The sequence below is a fragment of the Leptonychotes weddellii genome, chromosome 2 (genome assembly GCF_054177405.1).
Source record: "Leptonychotes weddellii isolate Sample4059 chromosome 2, ASM5417740v2, whole genome shotgun sequence".
NCBI classification, from domain to species: Eukaryota; Metazoa; Chordata; class Mammalia; order Carnivora; family Phocidae; genus Leptonychotes; species Leptonychotes weddellii.
This window is the reverse complement of record NC_138370.1, coordinates 173833024-173849232: the sequence shown is the minus strand read 5'-3', so window position 1 is coordinate 173849232 and position 16209 is coordinate 173833024. Positions and strand designations below refer to the sequence as shown.

The following is a 16209-nucleotide window of genomic DNA, read 5'->3' as shown; positions in this document are numbered from 1 at the left end:
CGACTTGATCTCTACGGCGCATCAAGCTTCTGGATTCCACATCCCTAGTGTGAGTATCTTCAGGTTCCTTCCCTGCCCCCTTCAGCATACCAGAGCCTGCAAATCCTGAGAATCACGCAATAACCCTTCGGCTGCAATCATTCTTTCTGTGAGCATCATCATGAGCTGTTGGGCTTTGGAGCTGGAACACTTAAATTGGTCCATAAGAAAGTGCTGGATGTTTTCCATCTGTTTCCAGAAAGCTTCCATCTGTGAAATGAGAATGAAAAGCAAGAGGTGGGTGTAGAAAACTTATTTAAGAAAGTTACAAAGCTAGACGGTTCATGCTTGATAATTACAATTCATTCCTTATCACACACTGAGATTCTAAACACTTCTGCAATTGGGAACGAGTTTATCTTGGCAATAATCGAGTTCTATAGAGAGGTTCCTCCCTGGTGTATTGTAGGTGCCAGTCAGTTTCAAGATGGCTTTTCAGCAAACACCAATGCTCTGCTGATAAGGAAGGCAGGCACAATGAGATCACCCAGTGTAAACAGCTTAAAGACTCTTAAACAGGCCACAATTGCTGCCTGGGGAGTGTGTGAAATTTGCCAGTGTGATCCTGGAAGCTTCCATATCTCCAAAAGGGATTAACCGTGTTCTGGAAATAAAAGCACGGATGGCCATTTACATTTCAGTTATTGCTCTAAAAGTACAGAAGAGCAATATGGCAGAGACAGTGCTGACCATGAAAACATTCTGCTTTAAAATCGTTTTCCTCTGGGGGCCTGGGTGGCTCAGTTGTTAAGCATCTGCCTTCGGCTCAGGTCATGGTCCGAGGGCCCTGGGATGGAGCCCCGCGTCGGGCTCCCTGCTCCTTGGGAAGCGTGCTTCTCCCTCTCCCACTCCCCCTTCTCGTGTTCCTTCTCTTGCTATGTCTCTCTCTGTCAAATAAATAAATAAGATCTTTAAAAAATAAAAAATAAATAAAATAAAATAGCTTTCCTCACCCCCCATCTTATCAGGAGGAGAGGTGGGAATCACTGAGTGGCTGAGAATGTCAAGGCTCATCCAGCCTCTCAGAGCTCCAAGAACCGGGATACTAGCAGTCATAACCACCTCCCTTTCCGGCATGCAGGTAGGTGCCAGGCTCTGTGCCTCACCCATTTTGTGTCCAGGTAAAATGTCTATATAGGCCCGGCTGCAGGAACAGCCTCAGAAAGTTAGGTCACCGGTCCTGGGTCACAGAGCTGGGAGGCAGGGGCAGAGTTGGGGCAGATCCCCTGAACTCCCCAAGCTGTGGCTTTTCTCCATCGTGGCTCGGCCTCTCCGACTTCTAAATTCGTCTGGGCACCTCTTGCGGCACAGGGCACGGGCATGGGAAGGGTTGGGGCTGAGCAGCACCAGAAGCCTGCCCTGACCTTGTGGCACGGCGGAAAGGTGGAGACAAATGCAACCTGAAACACTGAGTCACTCTGAGCAGCCACATCCCAGGGGCCACGCACGGCTGAGAGGAAGCCCACACCAGGGTGGGCAGGCCCTTTGTGCCCCCAGGGACCTGTGTCCCAGCCGGGCAGCAGCCCATCCATCAAACCTCTGGCCTCCCTCCTGCTCCCGGCCCCCCACCAGTTGCCCTCCCTCCCGACTGCTCTAAGAGGACGTGATTATCACCTGTGACATCCTCCCACCTCCAAACAGAGTTGGATGTCCAGCCAGCATTGCTGCTTCTCCGCCAGCCCCAGAGAGCCGGGATACCCACTCTGTTCTTAAAAACTCTTGATTCTCTTGGCGTCCGTGACATGGTTTTCTCCCGGTCCCTCAGAGTCCATACTCTGCCTTCTTGTCTCAATTCTCCTTGGCCCCCCCCCCCCCTTTAAATGCTGGCAGGATCCCAGACTGGGCACCAGGTGCCTTTCCCTACCCTTTCTATACACACCCTAGGCCAGGGCGTCTCCACTGCTGAAGGTCACCATACGTCCAAGAATCCTGGGCATACTATGAATCATGTGCCTGAAATACGCAGATGCGGATGCGCGGGTCCACTGCTTTGGGGAGCCCGTGGACCCAGGAATCCAGGCTGAGCACCCTCCCTCTGCCACTCATGCCAAGAACAACCTCGCTCCCCATGTCCTCTGACCCAAGCTTAGTGGAGGCTCTCCATCTTCGGGCATCTCCACCTCAAGATGTCAAGTCAGGGCTCACCAGCTCCTCTCCCAACTTGCTTCTCATTCTGGGATCCTTATTTCCATAGAACTAATCCTTTACACCCTCTTCTCTTCCAAACCTCATTTTCTGCTACCCTATCAGCTCTCCCACTTTTTCTTACCCCTCTATTCCTATCGCAACTGCCTTCATGAAATTTTCCTACTGCCCTAGCCCCAGAGCACATACCTATCCTCCACTGAGCGTCCCGAGCTGTCCTTCTAAGACAGAAAAGGATCCAGCTGCCTTCTGCTGCCAAACTGCAGTGACTCCCACCTCCTTGGCACAAGATGAAAACCCTCAGTCCAGATCTCTGGCTTTCTCTGGCTCTGCTTCTCCTCAGTCCTCCCTGGCTCCCTTCTTTGCCTGCCCACAGGCCAGCATCCACCCACACTTCTCCCAAAAGGCCTCTCGATGGGTCTTTTCTTCTACGAAGATTTTCCTAACCCTAGGATAAAACGGATTCCTCTCTCCACTGCGCCTCCACCTTCTGGTGTTTTCATCTGTCACAATGCTTGTAAGCTATAAAATCCAAATCTGCTCACCTGTCAGTCCCCCTACTAAGCTAGCCTGTGCATCTCTGGCAAGGCCAGGTCCAAGGGCATTCTGAATCCCCAGTGTGCAGCACAGTGCTTGGGTGCCAAAACCACCCCCCCCAAAACCCTGTTTAATACCTAATATAGGAACAGGGGATAGTGGAATGGAAATACAAAAAAGGGGTATTTGAAGGAAGCCACCCTCTTTGGAATTTAAAGCAGGTATTTATAAGTGATGCCTGGGGTCGAAAAGTTAGCAGCTAGCGTCTGCTCTAATCCACAGGGCGGGAATGACATACAGGGTTAGAGCAAACTTTGCTTTGAATGACAAAAAGATCAATCTAAAATTTAAACAAGGGGGATTCCTTTAAAAACAAAAAACTCTGTAAATCTTCGCCCCTTCATTATACCTTCTCTATTACTTACTTTCTGAAACTGGATCACTGGCTTTGGGGCAGAACACATCAGGGATTTCAAGTCTTAAACATGCTTCTAGGTGCCATCTCTTTAATCTTGCTAATTTAACTGCCCCAGAAACCAAGGTTTTTATAAGGAAAAAGAAAAAAAATCCATCACATACATTATCTATTAGCTGCTCAGAGTATTCTCGCTCCTTCTTTTCCACATCTGCCAGAGTGATGTATTCAGAATCACCAGCCCCCAACATTTCCGTGTTTGACAGTTTGACCTGAAGTCCCTTTTCTAATTCCTCCAAGTCCTGGGGAAAACAGAAAAAAGTGGGGGTGGTGGTGGGAATAAACAAAGGAAAAATCTAATATATCTTAAATTCTAGAAAAGAAATGCTTTCATCTTTCACCACATTATCACAAAATATTTCTTAACCATAATTAGCTGCTCTGGCATTGTCCTACTTAAGTCTGATGATAGAAATCTATCTTTCTCATTAGACATAGAGTCCCAAGAATACTGGATTCTTTTCTTCTATATTGCTCCCTCCCTCCCCTCGAAAAAAAAAATAGAACATACTTAAAAAAAATGGTAAATTAGTCTCTTTCATTTCTTACGGAGTCTTGGAAAATGCCGTGACTCCAGGGGGTTGCGAGGGAATGCTTCTTCCCCACTCCTCTGGTTTCCGTGGGGAAGGATTAGTCACTACAACCCAGGGAGGGCGGGACGTGATGTGATTGGTGGGTTCAACAGCAGGAAGTGGCACCCTTAGCTTGTCCAGCCTCTTCCTCTTTGGCATGGGCCGTTCATGGGGAGGCTATGGCTGTGGCGTGTCCTCGGCTCACGGTGCGCTGGGCAGCAAAGGGCCTGCCGCAGAGGTGGTGGGCGTGGTCAACACCGAGGCAGGCAATCTGGCGAATTCTGGGATCCAGAGTGCGGAAGCTGAGTCCTCCAAGCTGGCCTCTCCGTAGTGAAGCCGACTTTTCTGTGCGCCTGTCCCTGACCCTTTGTTATCAGTTCAGAATGGGGGAAGGACGGGGGTACCCTCTGTAGGGAGTCCCTCTGGCCCCGAGGTGAAGGCTGGGAGGAGCCCTGTCTTCTCCAGAACTGTGCTGGGAGACCTGGAATCCGCCCCGGCGCGCCCCCAGCTTCACTAGGGAAAACGATGCCCATAAAAACTGCTTCTGCGCGTCCCAGCCGAGGCCGTGCGTGGTGTCGGGCCCTCGCGGGGTCGCTTCGACAGGGCAGGGCTGGCTCCTTCCAGCTGAGGAGCCCGGTACTCGGGGAGTTGGGGTGTTTCCTCCGGAGTCTCCTTGCAGTGGCAGGAAGTGGCGCGCTGGGCTGGTCCCTCAGCCCCACCGACCCCAGATGCCCACTCCTCCAACTGCACGCGTCCCCGTCACGCCGCTTCTCTCCCAAGAGCAGCTGCGGGTTCTGGGCACTGCTTGTCCCCTTCTAGAAGTCCGGGGGCCATCGTGAGCAAGCACCACCACCACTGTGGTTAACAGGCCCTACAGGTGCTGGAGGTGGAGTCAGATCCGGGGTCTGCAGACGGCAAAGCTCTTACTCTTGCACTAGAACCCCACTTCATTATTATGTGTGGAATGTCCAGTATCACCATGATCATCATTATTTATTCACTGGGGAGTCACTGAAACTCAGTGAGCCTCAGTTTCCTCTGCTGTAAACAAAAATAATAATAATGGCCACTCACAGGGCTGCTGTGAAGATGGAATAAAATCATGCGTGAAATGCACTGTAATACGTGTGCATTGCCTGATGAGGACAATCCTGGTAGCAGTGGTCCTGAGGATGGTGACGGTGATGATGCACCACCTCCTTCCTGGGGTGCAGTGATTCATCCTTCCCCATGAGATCCAGAGGAATGGGGGAAAAACATGCCCTCCCAATCCCCCACATCTCATGGGGCGGTGATGGGGAAGATGGTGGTGGCGGTGGTGATGATGAGGATGATGAGGAAGATGCTGGTGGTGGTGAGGATGAGGAAGATGGTTGTTGTGGTTGGCAGGAAGATGTGCGCAGCCATCATGATTCAGGGTCTAACTATTACTTTGCTAGGTGCTTCATACACACTTCTCTTAGCCCTTCCATGATCCCACAGGACGGGAATCACTATCCCATGGCACAGGAGGAACCTGGGATTCTGAGAGTTTGTGAAAGAAAGAACCAGGGTATCAACCTCCACCAGTCAGACTCCAAGACCTGGCTCGTTTCACTGCACATAAAGCAACGTAAACTCCATATAAAAGCCTGAGAGGAGTAGAATGCACCATAGTATAAACAGTTAAAACCAATAAATTAATTAGGTATTTAAAAATACCAACCTAGGGGCGCCTGGTTGGCGCAGTCTGTTGGGTGTCTGACTCTTGATTTTGGCTCAGGTCATGGTCTCAGGGTTGTGGGATTGAGCCCCACATTGGGCTTCACGCCCAGCAGGGAATCTGCTTCTCCCTCTAACCTCCCTGCCTGCTTGAGCTCTCTCTCTCTCTCTCAAATCAATAAATAAAAACTTAACAACAACAACAAAAACCTAGGAGTGCCTGGTTGGTGCGGTCGGTTCAGTGTCTCACTCTTTTTTTTTTTTTTTTTTTAAGATTTTATATATTTATTTGACAGAGAGAGACACAGCGATAGAGGGAAAACAAGCAGGGGGAGTAGGAGAGGGAGAAGCAGGCTTCCCGCTGAGCAGGGAGCCTGATGCGGGGCTCGATCCCAGGACCCTGGGATCACGACCTGAGCCGAAGGCAGACGCTTAACAACTGAGCCCCAGGCACGCCTGGGTGTCTCACTCTTGATTTCAGCTTAAGTCATGATCTCAGGGTCCTGGGATTGAGCCCTGCATCAGGCTCTGCGCTCAGCATGGAGTCTGCTTGGGAATCTCTCTCCCTGTCCCACTGCCCCTCCCCCTGCTCTCTCTCTCTCCCTCTCTCTCAAATAAAGATCTTAAAAAATAAGTAAATAAAAATACCCAACCTTGTTCAGAAGATAACAGTAACAGTGGTTCTGAGTAGCAGGTATGACCAATATTCTTTATTCGTTTTCCTGCTTTCAATATTTTTCAAATTTTAATAATACCTATGGTCATTTTTGTATTTGTACACATATTTTTACATAATTGCATTGTGTTCAAAAGCATATATTGTAATAAATTATTCTTACACGTGAAAAAATAGTTTCTTATGATATTATGTTTTATATATCGTGATAAGCTATTTTTAAGTAACCTTGAAATATAGATTGAAGACTTACTCACATTTTCTTGCTTTGAAAGAATCCTCTGGTATAATTCATCATCAGACTTCTTTTTAGGAAGAAGATCAAGGAGGCACATTTTTAAAATCTGAATAAACATCTATTGCCAAGAAGGGAAACATAATGAAGAGAAAGGCTTAGAAATGGTATCTCCCTCTCCTATCTCTCCCTCTGTCCCTTTCTTCTCTCTCTCTCTTCACGCACACATACTTTCTGCTGGGGGAAATACCTCAGGTTATAAATCATGACAATAGCCTATAATGGACTGTATTTTCATAAAGCTTCTCAGAAAAAATGCTTCACTTCTTTTGCTTTTCATTCATTTATTCAAGAAATGTTCATTAGGTGCCTGCTCTTGCCAGTCCTTCTGCATTTCCCGATACAAGTCAAGAAAACATAAAAGGCAAAGGGTTGTTGCTTCTTTGTGGGAAGAATCAGAGGCAGTTTGGAACTGGGATGTATAAAGTCATCCACTCCGGCCTCCTGTCACGATGGATGGAGGTGTCCTCTACACCAGAGAGGGTCCTCTTGTAAGTGGGGACACCCAGGACCGTCCAAGGGTGCTGTCTCCACACCTACCATTCACCTGCTGTAGGACATCTGGGTGTTTCCAGTTCGGGGCTATTGCAAATAAAACTAGTAAGAACATCCACGTACGGGTTTCTGTGTGAACATAAGATTCTCTGGGGTTAAATGCACCAGAGTGCAATTGTGGGGTTTTGTGAGAAACTGCCTGTTTTTCAGTGTGACACTCAGCATTCCCACCAGCAATGCGTGTGGGATCCAGTTTCTTCCCATCCTTGCCAGCGTCTGGTGATGTCACCATTTGTTATTTTGGCCAACCTGAGAGGTGTGTAGTCATATCTCATTTTTTAAATGTATCTCATTGTTTTAATTTGCACTTCTGTAATGGCTAATGCTGTCGAGCATCTTTTATCTGATTTTGTGCGTGTGTGTTTACCTGTCGACTGTATATCCTTTTTGGTGAAATGTCTGTTCATGGCTTTTGCCCTTTTTCTATTTGGATTGTTTACTTCTATGGAGGTTTGAGCGTTCTTTATATGTTTTAGGTGCGAGTCCCCTGTCGATATGTGACTTGCGAATACTTCTCTTTCCCCCATCCTCTTTAACAGGGTCTTTTGCAGAGCACAAGTTTATAATTCTGATGAGGTTCAATTTATTAGTTTTCCCTTGTGTGGGTCACACTTTCAGTGTTAAGTCTAAGAAAGAACTCTTTGCTTAGTTCTAGATCCTAAAGATTTTCTCCGCTGTTTTTTGTTGTTTTTTTCTAGAGGGCCACACAGTAAACATTCCTGGGTTTGTGGGCCATACTATCACTTTTGCAACCATCGGATTTTGCTGTTCCAGCATCGAGGCAGCCGTGGGCAATAGGGACAAGAACAGGCATGGCTGGATTGGCCCAAGGGCCACAGTTTGCAACCCTTGTTTTAAGGTTTGTTGAACACTGTTCTATGCCAAGCTAATATGTATATTATTCCATTTGGTTTTTATAGCATGCAGGACATTGGTACAATCTTCCCCATTTTATAGACAAGGTACTCTTCGGCTGAGAAATCTGGATAACTGGCTTCATGTCACAAGGGACAGCCATGAGGGACAGAACCTAGAACTTTCCACCAACCTTCCTTATGCTTGTCAGTGCTAACGAGCTCTGGGAACACAATGTCGTCTTGGCTTTCTACCCACTGAAGTCGAGGCCACGTAAGGTGACGTTCTTTTCTCAAGATGTTGGTCTCAAACCCACTTTCGTTTTGACCCCAGACTGAATCCGTGATGTGCACTGTCTTGTCTCCTTTCAATTCAAAAAATTTTTAATTTGGAAAAATTACAGAGACAGAGTCAGAGGAAGGTGCCAAACCAGTACAGAGTCCCGTGGGTTCTGTCGCCTGGGCAATATGTGACGTCACTGTGGGACAATATCAAACCCCAAACTGACATTGACTTTGGTCCGATGCAGTTACTACAGACTTCACTCCGTTTCCACTCATTGTCACATGTATTTGTGTGTGTGTGTGTGTGTGTTTGTCTATGCAACTTTACTCCAAGTACGGATTCATGCAATCACCACCACAATCAAGATAGAGAATGTTTCAGCACCAGGAGAATCCCCTAGGCTGAATGATCCCTCTGTTGGCAACCCCCCAACACACACATCCCCTAATCTCTGCTGTTCTCGCTGCCATTCTGCTTTTAACGATGTCAAATGCAGCTTCTGTCTACCTCCTGACAAGGCAAGTGCCAGTTTCTCCCCCAAGGACCACCAGGGAGCTCTGAGCTCCTGGCCTGCATGACAGTCACATCTGCTCTGAGTCACTTTTTTTTTTAATTTGTTAGTGACACAGAGTGGACACACAGCGTTAGGGCAGTTTCCACTGCACAATACAGTGACCCCCCCAGCTTCGGTCTGAGTCACTTCTGAACTGACCTGTGTGGACGGATCTCTCCCAGAGAAATGGAACTTGAGGTCTCCATGAGTGCTGGTGCAGTTCCCCAGGTCCCGCACACAACGAAGATATGCCCCACAGGGAGGGAAAGGCCACGGGTGGAGAGGGGTCCCCCAGGGCGGTGTCAGCGTCCGTGGGCACATTTCTGTGGAGCACCTACTGTATGCAGGCACACAGACCTTGCACTCAGACCTCATTTGGGTTCTGTGTCTGCCATTCACCAGCTGTGTGATTTGGGGCAACTGACCCGACCTCTCTGAGTCTCAGGTTCCTCGTGAGTGAAAAACAACAGTAAGGCTTCCTTGAGATCAGGCATTTAGAGGGCTTAGCCTAGCAGAGTTTTCGTGCTTCACAGGCGGGTTTGCGATGGTGCTGGTCACACAGCCCGGCAGAGCCTGGAGCTCTGTCTACACAGACCCTTCAAAGTAGGACAGCTTCATTTCCTAGTAATTCTATGGGGTGAGAGCTGAAGAACATTATCTTTATACCTTTCCTAAAGTGGCCCAGAGAGGGGAAGTGACTTACCCAAGGTCACACAGCTCATCCGTGTGGGAGGGTGGACCAGAACCCAAGTCTCTGACTCCTAGTCTAGGGCTCCTTCCCCAGCTTCCAGCTGACGGGTCTCCCTCCAGGGAAGCCTGGCCATCTGCCCCACACTCACTCAGTCCCCTCCACCCCACACGCTCACGGCGCCGTATGGTCTGCTCCACACTACTGTCTGCCGTGGTGCGTTTGTGCGGTTCACTGCCTTCTCCCCCCGGAGAGTGGGCCCCACACAGGTGGGGGCCGTCCCTGGTACCGTGCCGGGCAGGAAGGAGAGGCTCCGTCACGCAGACGAGTGATGGTGGATGCCTTCTCCGTGACAGCAAGCTGCTTCCCCGCGGGCATCTGCTGGCTGCTCTGGGGCCGAGGCGGCCAGCCGGATGGGGCTCTGAGCACAGACACCGTCGGCCCTCCCGGGAGCACAGAGCCTTTGAGAGGACTGCCAGGGCCACCTGCTGGCTAGCGGGACGGGATGTGGCGGAAGGAGAGCAGGCTGCCGCTGCACGTGGGACGCTGCCTCAAGGCCACGGGCTCTTCCAGGACCGTCGGGCCGCGGGAACAGGCTCTATTTCCGGAGTCCTGGTATGATTTCTGGTTTCCAGCCCCTGTTTATGAGGCCCATCCTGCTCTCACAGAGCCCCCGTGTCTTTCTACTGCATCTGCAACTTGATGTTTCTATTTTTCCAGTGTCTAATGAAGCACCCCGTGGGCATGTCTGTCTCTGTCACCCTCTCCATCAACCAGTCTCCCATTCTCTTTCCAACAGCCCCCTCCCCCGCCCCCCGTAGGTCTCATCCCTCATTCGATAATTCGGGAGGAAGAACTCCTCTTTTGAAGCTCCGTGGCCCCAAGGCCTGGCCAGCCCTGCCCGGGGGTTCCGCAGCTTTGGTGGGATGTGTCTCTTTGGCTTCCTCGCTGCTCCTTCATCCACTCAGAGAAAGCAGGCCTCTGAAAAGGTACCAGACTTCCCATGTCAGCTCCAACTTAGGGCTTTACGACTCTGGACGAGTCCTCTCTGCACCGCCATTTCCTTGTCCGTAATGTGGGATAATAACAGCACCCACCCCTCCAGGCTGCGGTGAGGTTCACAGCTGACCATCGGTGTGACACGCCCAGGGCCCAGTTCGTAGTGAGCAACATCAAAGTCGGTGCGCATCAACATTGTTGTTACTATTAGCATTCCTTCAGAAATGCTGGCGAGCTTGGGGAGAAAGGGGACCCCTCTCACACTGCTGGCAGGAATGCAAGCTGGTGCAGCCTTTCGGGAAGATAGGATGGAGGGTCCTCAGGATGAAAATAGAGCTACTCTATGACCCAGCAATTGCACTACTGGGTATTTACCCCAAGGATACAAACGTTGTGATCCAAAGGGGCACCTGCACCCCAATGTTTATAGCAGCAGTGTCTAAAATTGCCAAACTATGGGAAGAGCCCAGATGTCCACTGATAGATGAATGGATAAAGGAGATGTGGTATACATGTACAGTGGAATACTACTCAGCCATCAGAAAGGATGAAATCTTACCATTTACATCGACATGGATGGAACTAGAGGGTCTTATGCTGAACGAAATAAGTCAGTCAGAGAAAGACAAATACCATATGATTTCACTCATATGTGGAATTTAAGAAACAAAACATGACCATAGGGGAAGGGAGGGAAAAATAAAATAAGATGAAATCAGAGATGGAGACAAACCATAAGAGACTCCTAACTCTAGGGAACAGACTGAGGGTTGCAGGAGGGGAGGGGAGTGGGGGGATGGGGTAACTGGGGGATGGGCATGAAGGAGGGCACGTGATGGGATGAGCACTGGGTGTTATATGCAACTGATGAGTCACTGACCTCTACGTCTGAAACTAATAATCCACCATATGTTAATTAAATTGAATTTAAAATAAAAAATAAAAATGCCTCTCTTTCCAACACCTTTTACCTGTGTCCACCAGGAGGTGACCTGTGGGACGAGGGTCTCATCTGTCTGCCTCGCCCCGCAGCTCCCAGTAAAGGAGAGCCCTCGCCCCATCAGCAGGCACACATTGCTTCTGTCCCTTCTGGCCCCAGAGGCTCCACGGTCACCAGCACCCATCACCAGAGGGCACTCAGGACTGTGTGCCCGCGGAGAGCCGCGTTCAGGACCCGGGACAGGGCGAGCGGCCCACCCTGCCACCTACCATGTGCTTCTCCCGCCTCAGCGCCGTGTCCAGATGCAGCAGATCTTTTAAGTGAAGGTTATAGATACACAAGTCAAGGTCCACACTGAAAAGTGGAAAGAGAAACAGAAAGCCACGGAGAGTATTTGAGATGTTCCAGGGAGTTAGCGCATCCCTGCTCAGTACAAGCCTCGGTGCATCCTGACTCCAGATTTTAAGTTCTGCAGCACCCAGAGACGCCTAAGAGCCGCCCCAGGTTTATATGAAGGAATCAAGGGAACTATCTGAAACTCACTTGTGACCAGAGGGGAACAGCTGCCCGAGACGTGAAGGGCAGGAGGCAGCAAGAGTCGGAGGTGGGAGCAAAGAGGGATCACACCCCTTGCCGGCATCGGAATACCTGAGTCACGTGTCACCTCTCCTCTGCCCTGCAGGCAGACGTTCTCATGCCCATTTCACAGATGGGGAAACGGACTTAGGAAGTCAAGTAGCGGTCACACGGTCACGGGGCAGGTAAGTGGCAGGGCGGATTGGACCATCTGTCCTGCGAGGGCAAATGCACTTTGAATGGCCACACCCCCACCCAAACTGTGACAAGGCCACTAAGTCCCAAAGCTCATCCACAGCCCTTCCCAGCCAGCAGGCTGAGCCACCGTCCAGGTCAGCACCCAGCTCAGGGTCTGGGCCCTCTCCTTCCACAGTCCTGAGCGGAGGTCGGATCTGGTTCATCTCACCGAGGAAGGGCCACTTGGACTCACCGAACTTCACAGAGCAGAGAGGTCTGAGGACTGAAGCACAGATGTGCTGACTCAGTTTCTTGGGCCTCTCCAGTGTGCTGAGTGGTTTGGTGATTTAGAGCATGGACTTTGGAGATAAGCCAAACCCGGCTCCATCACTCACCTGCTGTGTGACCTTGGGCAAGCTACTCAGCCTGTCTCCTTTTACTCTTTGTAAAATGAGGGCAATAATAGCACCTACTGCATAGGGTCATTCGTAGGAATTAGTTCATTGATTGATTCATTTTTATTCATCTGTCCCTGAACCTGCCCCAGGGTCCCGCTGTGCAGTGGGGACGCTGCACTGAAGAAGACAGACCCGGTCATCCTCACGAGATAATTAATCCCTGCGAAGTGCTCAGCACTCTGCCTGGTACACAGAAGGCATCTAATCCGTGCTGGCTGCTGTTATGCGGGCCCAGGGCACGTCAGTGATTCAGTGAGGCCCCCTAACGGGGCTCTCCCCAGGGCTCAGGCCAGGGTCCATAACCCCCACATTGGCCACCACCACCACGGCAGCTGGGGAGCCCCGGCTCGGATGCTGTGTGGCTGTGTGTCCGTGGCTGACTTGCTTAACCTCTCTGGGCCTCCATTCCCAACACCGACAGAGACAGGGTCCATTGGTCGGCTTCCCCGCGCCTCCCCCTCCTTACCTCTCACAGATCAGCGCCTCGGGGAAGCTGTTGGCCCGGACGAAGGTGCGACTCAGGAACCTGTCGTAGCTGGTGGCCGAGTGGATGCTGGACGAGGAGCTGCAGTCCTCCTTCTCGGCCTGGCTCAGGCTCCCCAGGCTGCTGGAGGGGGAAGCCTCCACTGGCTGGTTTGGCAAGACAGCCTGCTTTAAGTTTTCATGCAGGGAAGGATTGGAGGAACCGTCGGCCAGGGGCTGGGGTGACGGGAGAGAAAGCACACTCAGTCCATGGGGCCTATTGTGACTTTGCTTCAGTAATTCCACCAGGAAGGCCAGGTGGGGGCAGACTGGGAGGGGAGTGAACAGGTAGAGCTTCTCCCCCAGGGTCACGTCCACGCCCCAGGGACCCATGTCATGGCTCTTGTCCCCAGCAGGCCAGCCTCTGTACAACAGGCTCCTACCCCTTAGCTGTTAGCCTGGGTCTGTTCCCCGGTGGCCCACCTGCACCCCACACTCGGCTGCCAACTCTGACCTCCACAGCAGTCCGCCGGCCCCCCTCCCTCTCCCGCCACTGGCTCAGACCCCTGGGTGTGCTCTGTCTGCCAACCCGCTGACCACCTAGCTCTTCCCCATCTACGCTGACCTGGGCATCACCCTCCCAACCCCAGGCCTTCGAGGTGGCTCCCCACTGCCCTTGGATAGGCCCAAAGCTCTTATCAAGGAACTCAAGCCCCATGCACTGCCATGACCATGCCAGGTGACAGCCTAGTGCCTAGCGTGGCTGGAGGGTTCATCAGCTGTCCATTGCCACCTCTGTCCAGCCTGTCTCGCTGCTCCAGGATGTGCCTGCCCAAGCACTCCTGAGCTGGCTGCCAGCTCCAAACCTCCCCTGTCATTTCAGACTTCTGGGCCTTTCCAGACTCTGGTCCCCCTGCTGAAACAGCCCTCGCTCACTGTCTGCTGGGCGGAAGCATCCCTCCCCCCAGACACAGACCCAGAGTCCTTCCCAGCCCACGCAGGCTTCCGCAGGCCTCTGCAGGCCTCTGGTCATTTCTGTCTTGCCCGGGCTCACACACCATCCTACAGGCTCTGCCCAGACGGTGAGGGCCTCCAGGGTGAGGACGATGCTGTCCTGACCACTGGATTATCCCAGTGCCCACCAGGAGCCTGCCTGGCCAGGGCTGTGGACGATGAATCACGCTCCCGCTCTGGGAGTTTGGCCCCTTCAACCGCCCACCAGATAGCTAAGTGCGGGGAGCAGTTCCCAATGCGTGCTCCTGGGAATAGTTCCGGTTACTGCTCCCCGTAAGTAAGGGTTCCGCAGAAAAATTAATTCGGGAAAGTCTGTGTTAGGTGAGGTGAAATCATGTCTTTGGTGCAGGACTTTGCAGAGCCTGGCTCCAGCTGTCTTCAAAAGCAAATAATCATTGAAAAAAAATGAACAAATACTGAGCGCTCAGATGTCACACACTATGCTAAGCCCTATGTCTATTATCATTTGACCCTCAAACAACCGGGGGAGGCAGGAGGGCCCAGCGGCCCCCTTTCCAGATGAAGAAACGGAGGCTGAGTCAGGAAATGGCCCACAGAAAATGGTCGAGGTGGGAATTAAGACGGAGTCTGTGTGACTCCAGAGCCTGTCCTCTTTATGGGCAGGAGAGCGAGTTGCATTTCTCTCCAGTACTGGACCAGGGACTCTTTCCTTTATGGAGACTCTCACAGGTCAACGGCCCCTGGAAACACCGTGGGATCTGCTGATATCTGCAAAACTCCTGACCACAGGTGTGAATTCCCAGCTTCAGCTGTAAGACCTGCAGCCAGGTGACCTCAGGCAGGTCATTAGCCTCTCTGGGCCTCAGTTTCCTTATGCACAAAGAGGCAATGACTGTATGATTTACCTTATATGAAATGCCTATCACGTGACAAATGCTTAGCACTGTGCCAGCCCCCCCAGGACGTGTTCAGTAACGTGGGGGGGGGCATGTGTGAGTGAGGAGCAAGGCTAGTCATTGCGTCTGTGCCCATGTTTGTATTAGCCTAGAACGGCAGAATGCTGCCCAACTGGGCTGTCACCTGCTGTTCCTGGGGATACCTTGCTATACCCTGTCCCCGACAACGCTGTCATAAAGTGAATTCATCCTAAAGTTTTGCTCCATCACAAAGCTTCAAAATTATCCCTATTAAAAGGACTTGCTGTAAAACCCCCAGACAGGACCCAAAATCACACACTTCATCTGCCTACTCCTGCCCCAATCTCTAGCACCTTACTGAGTAATCACATTTCTCAGACGGAGCTGAGGACTCTCACCCGGAACTTCTGATTGATGGGATAGATGACTTTTGCCTTCAGAGCAAATGCTGTGATGTTGCTGTTGAAAGCTGGGTCACATTCCTGGGAAGGAAGAACAAATGGCATGGGGCGCTTTCTGTAAAAGGAAAGATAAACCACTAAGAGTTACCGAACTGTCACATCCCATTTGTAACGGTGGCCTCAGGAAGGGACCATAGCAGGCATATTTAGATCCAAGTAGGTGTTCACCTGCTAGGTGGCTGGGTGAAAGGGTGGAGGGATGGATGGATGGATGGATGGATAGATGGATGGAGGGATGGATGGATGGATAGATGGATGGAGGGATGGATGGATGGATGGACAGGAAAATGGATGGGCAGGTGGATGGATGGATGGATGGATGAGTGGATAGGTAGATGGAAAGGTGGATGGATGGATGGACAAATGGGTGGATGGATGGATGGATGGGTGGACACATGGGTGGATGGGAAAATGGATGGGCAGGTGGGTGGATGGATGGATGGACGAATTGGTAGATAGGTAGATGGAGAGATGGATGGATGGACAGATGGACAAATGGGTGGATGGATGGATGGGAGGATGATGGAAAGGTGGATGGATAAATGGATGGGTGGATGCACAGACAGATGTTATATAGTACATTCCTTATTTAATTCTAGATCTTCAGCTTTGGAAGAAATATGTATTTAAATAACATGGCAATAATTAATAAGTTTTCCTAAAAATTGTGACCCACCTTTTAGTGGAAAAAGAAACAGAATAGTTTTAGCGTTGCCAAAGGTGTAAACACTTCCACATGGCAATATTCATGCAAGACTCTGGATCAGACCCTTAAATGAAAAGTGGTTGGGCAAGTCTTTTCACGTCTCTTTGAGCCTCAGTCTTCCCAGACAGAAAACAGGTACCGTATCCACCCTCCCAGGACTGC

The 16209-nt window shown here is 50.9% G+C and overlaps 1 protein-coding gene across 7 annotated transcripts in view; it reads right to left on the bottom strand.

Moving 5' to 3' along the window:
* The window catches only part of EVC (EvC ciliary complex subunit 1), a 61561-nt gene that overhangs the window by 34331 nt on the left and 11021 nt on the right, over positions 1–16209 (bottom strand). For 3 of the 7 annotated variants that reach the window (XM_081812649.1, XM_081812647.1, XM_081812648.1), the window contains exons 3-8: positions 15279–15362; positions 12993–13225; positions 11585–11669; positions 6403–6501; positions 3301–3438; positions 91–249 (exon numbers count right to left, since the gene is read on the bottom strand). In XM_081812649.1, the coding sequence (XP_081668775.1) occupies positions 91–249; positions 3301–3438; positions 6403–6501; positions 11585–11669; positions 12993–13225; positions 15279–15362 (798 nt within the window). Of the gene's footprint in view, positions 1–90; positions 250–3300; positions 3439–6402; positions 6502–11584; positions 11670–12992; positions 13226–15278; positions 15397–16209 lie in introns of all 7 variants that reach the window. The other 4 variants (XM_081812650.1, XM_081812652.1, XM_081812651.1 and 1 more) reach the window with 4 other exon arrangements.